Source organism: Limulus polyphemus, unplaced genomic scaffold (genome assembly GCF_000517525.1).
Source record: "Limulus polyphemus unplaced genomic scaffold, Limulus_polyphemus-2.1.2 Scaffold1573, whole genome shotgun sequence".
Taxonomy (NCBI): domain Eukaryota; kingdom Metazoa; phylum Arthropoda; class Merostomata; order Xiphosura; family Limulidae; genus Limulus; species Limulus polyphemus.
In genome coordinates, this window is record NW_013667183.1 from 97,747 (window position 1) to 104,373 (window position 6,627).

Consider the following 6,627-nt stretch of genomic DNA (forward strand, 5'->3'; position numbering starts at 1 on the left):
TTTTTTTATTCTTTGGGGAATAACTGCAAATTGTAACATGAAACTACAATTGTTTATCCTAAATAGCTTAAAGCTCATAACAGTATTCATCAGTTTATCTTTGATTTTATTGTTTTATTGTCTTTTGAACCATATCTAACTAATAATTCTGCCATGGAAGTTTTAAATCACTTGGCGAGTGTGTAACTCATGCTACCCTATCGAATTACATGATGCATGAGCTGCTTGTGGGTATATCTTGTGAAGAATTTTTATTATTCTTTATCTTATCTAATCTAACCTAATAAGTTTCTAGTTTTTACATTTTAGTTAATTTTATAATGATAAAGAATACACATGAAAAACAACCATGAGAAAAAGTTTCAAAGTAGAGGCAAAATAGCCAATTCTTTGTACAGAAAACAATGTAAATTGTCAATTGACAGATTAAAACATTGGCTTTCTATTGGTTATAAGTAATGTAGTACAAAATGGAACAAAGAGCTTATTGGCAATTTGTGAAAGAGGCAAGGGAGTCTGATTTTGTAGTTTATGAATTCATAAATAGATAAGATTGAAGGCTATAAAAATTATGCTTTGCCTGAGTAACCTCTATGTTATAATGAGTAATTTGTATTAAATTCAGAACTTTTTTTTGGGGGGAGGGGGGATTAGAGGAGAGGTAATACCTTGAGAGCATCTGTCACAGTTCTCATACTAAGGGAGATTGAGTATTTTATAAATATTTCATTACTTATGAAACTAAGAACTTAAAATGCATAATATTAAAATTTGATATATCAATTATACTTTTGTGCTAAGTTTATTCATATACAGTGATAAAGTAGTTTAATTAAATTTGAAGTGTAACTAAAAAGTCATGATATGCATACTTTGAACTGCCCATAGTGAGAGGGTTGTACAATTATTTTTATTAGTTAATGACTAATAATAATACGTGTATTAAATATTTTTGTTCTTTAACGTTTTTTGTCAAACAAGTTTGTTGATGCTCATGTTAGTGTTTTAGTGAATGAAAAATTTAGATGATGTATTCCAACCAATGGCAAAAGTAACTCTTAAGTGAAATAGATTTTAGTTGTTTCTTCTTGTATTCTGTAGACAATAATCAAAGCATTCAAGTTGCATTTCTCTATTTCAGAAAAAACAATACAGCGTTACTTGCTGCTACCAAGAATTTTACCGTTTTAATCAAGAATTTTGTTGAATTTCCAAAATTTAACATCCGAAGGTATGTTGATATATAGTTATTGATAGTCTGTTATGGACACTACCAGAAAACCATTCATAGTGATTCACAATTAGCTGTGTAATTTTTTATTTATAAAATTTTCAAATTAGAGTTAATTAGCGCTATGACTACTGGCTTTTTACGATGTATGTAGGTAATGTCATTCTCATCATATTTCCTTCCAAAAATAAAATAGTGGATGAAATTGTTTGAAATATGACAAGAACTTTCCTAAAAGTATGTAGTTTCAAAAAATAAAACTTAATTTTGATTTTTTTATACTATTTCTAATAGAAATTCGTTATTTAATTTAGTTATTTGTACTCGGATTCAGGATAGTTCACTTGCAAGGTGATTTTCATGTTAAGTATAAAAATATTTATAATTGTAGTTTTCACATTTCATTTGTATAATCTCTATAACCTCCTAAATGAATATGGTTATTTTTTTTTAAGGTAAATGCTTATATTCTATTTTCCATTTTCTGTACTATATACAAACTGTAGTTATCATCAATGTACAGGGCAAGGAAATATTTACTTACCTTTGTAGAATATTCTTAAAATATCTTTTATCTGTGGGTCATATACATAGTTTCACGTTTTTACCTTTTCACTTATTTCTTTTTAATGTTTTATTTTCCTTTCCAATTCTTTGGCTTTTATTATTTATGCTGAAATGTCAACTGGTGCCTGTGGACCATTATAATGGTATGATTGGCAGAGATGCATCAGCTGTAGGCAAAATGGCTTACACACACCAATTTTTATAAAGTGTTCACAAGTGAGGCAATGACAGGTAAACTTAAAAAATCATTAAACCTTTCAAATATGAATTTTAAAACAGAAATAATTCATAATGAGCTAAAATATAAAAGTAAAATCTAAATGCAAATTAACCATCTATCAAACTAATATGTATAAGGCGAGAAAATATAGTCAAGCACTAGGGACACCATTCTCGACAATGGACAAGCAACAGTTACCATTTCAAAAAGTAATTTATGGATTATGTTTCTTTATAGCCTGGAGAAATTAAGTGAGAAGTCTATCCCTTCTCTTGGTTATGAGAATGCCATTCAAGTTTAGAAAAGATTGTTGCTTAACAACAAATTACTTTAAAATGTGGTAGTGGCATCTGCCGGGAAAGAGCAAGTAATAAGCTAATTATTGGAATGATGCCTGTATAAATTGAAACTAATGTTTAGACTTTAACCTAGTACTTGTAGAAGCTTGTCTTGACTGTCATAGAGGTACTGAGAGAAACATAATCAACAAATGCAAGATATTTAAACTGCACATACATCACATGACAAGTTTTAATTATTTGTATTTAATAATGTTAAGTTCATTAAATTACATTGATAGTAGAGTGTTTTAATTAAATTTTGAATGTAACTCATATTTTGTGATATGTGCAGAAAGTAATTTAAAGTGTGTTGGTAGTCATAGGGTATAAGTTTTGATATTTTACTGCAGAAATAAAGGAAATATTTTACTGTGATAAAAGTAGAGTGATAAAAAGTCATGCACAACTATGATATTTTTCTAAATTATGCTTACATTTCCTTATGTTTCTTTTGTTACAATAATTGTTTGGGATATGTTTAATTCAAGTGTGTTCTTTGTCATGAATTGTTTGGGATGTAAATCTTTCAAGAAAATGTGGAAGATATTTCATAAATGCATAACTCTGAAATATTATTGGGCACAGCCTTTAAATACCCTTTTGTTATTTTTAAATAAAATTTTGTTTTAATCAGTTGTGATATCAGGAATCTAAATTTGTATTACCATAATCAGAGTATAGAATATTAGCTGCTTTTTTATTAAATATATATGCTGATTTGTTGAAAGAAGTGCATGGATTGAAAACATCTTATAAATTTATTTTCAAATTTTTATGAAAACTGTTTGTAGTAGTTTGGTTTTTGTAAAAAGAGACCAATGGTATTGGGTGGTTTCTACTTTAAGCTTTCATTTAATTTAGGAATGAAATTTAAAGTAATTACAAGTAAAATATTTTTCTAGACTCCTGTCTGCAGAAAGTTTGAAATATCTACGTATTGAACTTGTATATATGTATGTATGTATATGTGTGTGTTTCTTTATATATATAGACACACACACACACACACACACACACACAACAAACCTATTACCTATGCTACAAAACATCGCCCCTCTCCAGCCTACCCAATGGAGTGGGATGTAGAATCTGAATGCTTAACATGAAATGTTGTTTCCCAATCTACCTTCTAACTTTGGTACAGATCATACCCTTAGGGAATTCTCTGAGGGTGACAAAGGAAGTTTAAATCTTAATGCTGACCTATGTGTCACTCCCCTAGGTGACTTAAGGGTACTTGTCAAGTTCTAAAGATCAGTCAAAAACCAGTCATGAAATGTAGACATACAGATGTACATTTCTTCCCCCCCCCCCCCGCCCATAATGTGACATGAGGATCATTACTTGTTAAGTTAGAGGTCAGTCAACTCGTCATGAAAGGCAGACAATCCTATCTGTTTATCCAACGTCCAGTTTTCCTACTTTTGTAATACCCTTATGACTCTAATAGTACTTGTCCATCATACACTTTCTTTCTGAAACACTCCACCAGTCTCCTGAGGGATCCTCAGGGGATACATTCTCCCTCATTACCTTCACATTGGCATGTTTATTCTCATCGGCTCTCTCTTTTCACACATGGTTTCTTTACTGTTGTGATCTTCTGGAGAGGATTGCTGTTTTGCCCCAGATTTGTTTACTTGGTCCATTTTTGGGGATATTCCTGAGAATATGAATTTGCATGTTGAATCTGTGAGGCAGCATTTGACCCTTTCATCTTTGGTTGTTCATTTGTCTCATTCTGATCCACTGCAATCCTCTGTTACTGTTCCATATCCTGCACCTGTTCCTACCACTAGGGATTCTACCATTTGTTGTGTTTCTTGATGTAGGTTTCATTGGTACCAGCAGTACTAGTGACTATCCTGTGGGTTTCGGTCTAGTAGGGGCTCCTTTAGCTGATTGTACCATATGGTGGGAATTTGCTGCCAATCCTTGGGTTATCCAGGTTTTGTCTGAAAGACTTTTGAGCCAATTTATTTCCTCTCCCCATATCCTTTCTGTTACCTCAGGATCTTACTACTAGTCAACGTCTGGTCTCTGGTATGGTCTCTTCTATCACAAAGCTATTGAGCCTCTTAATTATCACTCCCCACATTTTTACTCCAAGTTCTTTGTAGTACCCAAGAAAACTGTAGTCTGGCATCCTGTGATTGACCTGTCCTACCTCAACTGATTTTTTGATCTTCCCTGTTTTACCAAGGAGTCCTTTTTCACACTAAGGTGTTTTTTCTCCAGAACTGTGGAGGACCCAGGTTGATGTCTTTAATGCTTATCTCCATATTCCTATTTCTCATCAGTCAAAATGCTATCTTTGGTTTGTCCACTAAGGGGTTGTGTATCGTTTTTACACCATGGCCTTCGGGCTTACTTTGGCTCCATGTGGCTTTTGTCAGGTGGTCAAAGCATTTGCATGACTTATGCAAACTCAAGGGTTGTGCTTACTCCACTACATGGACATCAGGCTTCTGCTAGCTCATTTTGAACAAGAGTTATTCACAACACTCATCTGCTTTTGGCAGAAGAAGCTTGAGTAGGTTGATTATAATGTTGAAGAAGTCTTTCCTGTTACCTACCCAATATTTTATCTACTTGGATGTTTTTGTTGTTGTTGTTGTTTTTTCAACACCCATTTCAATTGTGAGGTTTATTGCATTTGGGAATGTGGACTTCTATGGAAACACTTATCCCAATGGGTTGGGCACATATGCAGTCTCTTCAGTGGACTCTGCATGACCAATGGGATCTTTCCCGGGATCACATGGATTCTCTCATTACCTTCCTCCTTCCCTCCTTGATGATCTGCATTGGTGATTGATTGTACTGCTTTCTTCACCACATCTGGATTTGCATCTCTGCACAGATGCTTCCCTTCATAGATGGGGAGTGTGGGTTGATCAACAGGAATCTTCCAGATAATGGTCTATGGTTGAGAGGTCTTCCCATCTCAACATTTTGGAGATTCTGGCAGTACAACGTGATTTGGATCAGTTTCTTTCTCTTGTAAGGAATCAACTTGTCATGATTCACTTCAATAATTCTACAGACCAGACAAAATTTGTCTTGTGGAGTGGTTTCATGATCATCAGGTTTTCCAGAGGCTATGCTCCCAGTAAGGTACTGCACGGCTGGATGCATTTGCCACTTTCTTCAATATCAAATTACCTCTTTTTAAGTATCCAGATCCTCATCCACAGATCCTAGCTGTTGATGCACTCAGCCGGGGTTAGACCAAACAGTATTTTTATGTTTATCCTCTCATCTGATTTCTACCCCAGGTGATTTCGATTATTTATGCCACTCTGTGTCAGTTCCTTCTGACTGCTCCTTACTGGCTGACACAACCATGGTTTCCTTGCCTATTTCAGATCCAAACTGCCTCTCCCTTGCCTCTTACTCTAACTCCATTCCTTCTATGTCAATCTTGGTCCTGCCCTCCATCTTCCCACCTGGGAGGAGATCTGGATTGTCTCAGCAGGTTGCTTCCTCTTTAGCACGTTGCATTTGCCCTTCCTCAGTAGTGGTCTATCAGTATAAATGGAAATCCAGGTTAAGTAGTTAGCACACGGAATCACCTACAAAAGTTGTAATATTTTCAAAACGAGACCCACAACTCGAGCTTTTTTGATTAGTTGACTGCTCTTCTGCAGGAGAATAAATGGTTATGTTTAATGTGTGTGATTTACGTAATGCAATGTCACAAATGCAATTTTCAATATGTAGGTCAAACCAAAACAACTATATGGGAACATTTGAATAACCATAAATCAACAATAAAAAAACAAAGAACTTCCATTTGCTAAACAGTTTAACATGCATGGTCACTCTCTTGAAGACATTAAACTTATGGGTATAGAGACAAATTTTACATCTAACAGAAACAGGGAAATTAAAGAAGCTTATTGCGTAGCACTGTTAAATACTGTAATGCCAAATGGTATCAATCTCCATCTCGGGATTGTTGACCTTCACAAGTCTCTGAAAAGATTTTCAAAACTGAATTCATGATTAAACTTACTTTACATTATTAGTATTATTCTTCCTTAAATTTCTCTATATATATTGGTTTGATTTCCTATATACTGAGCTACATTATTATTTTCTTTATTTCCCACCGCCTTTTGCTGTTATTTAATTTTAATTTTATTTCTATTGTTTATTTTATTTAATTTTTGATTTTATCTTTATATAAATTAGTTAACAATTCTTGTAACTATTTTCCCACAAGTCTTTTATGAACTTCTTTGGCACAAAACTAAACCTGACAC

The 6,627-nt window shown here is 33.6% G+C and overlaps 1 protein-coding gene across 2 annotated transcripts in view; it reads left to right on the top strand.

Moving 5' to 3' along the window:
* LOC106464158 (P2X purinoceptor 4-like) overlaps nucleotides 1-6,627 on the top strand; it is a 46,815-nt gene that overhangs the window by 21,553 nt on the left and 18,635 nt on the right. For both annotated transcript variants that reach the window (XR_002611660.1, XM_013924278.2), the window contains exon 6: nucleotides 1,142-1,231. Coding sequence is in view for 1 of the 2 variants with exons in the window: in XM_013924278.2 (XP_013779732.1) it covers nucleotides 1,142-1,231 (90 nt within the window). In the remaining variant the exon portion in view is untranslated. The remainder of the gene's footprint in view (nucleotides 1-1,141; nucleotides 1,232-6,627) is intronic.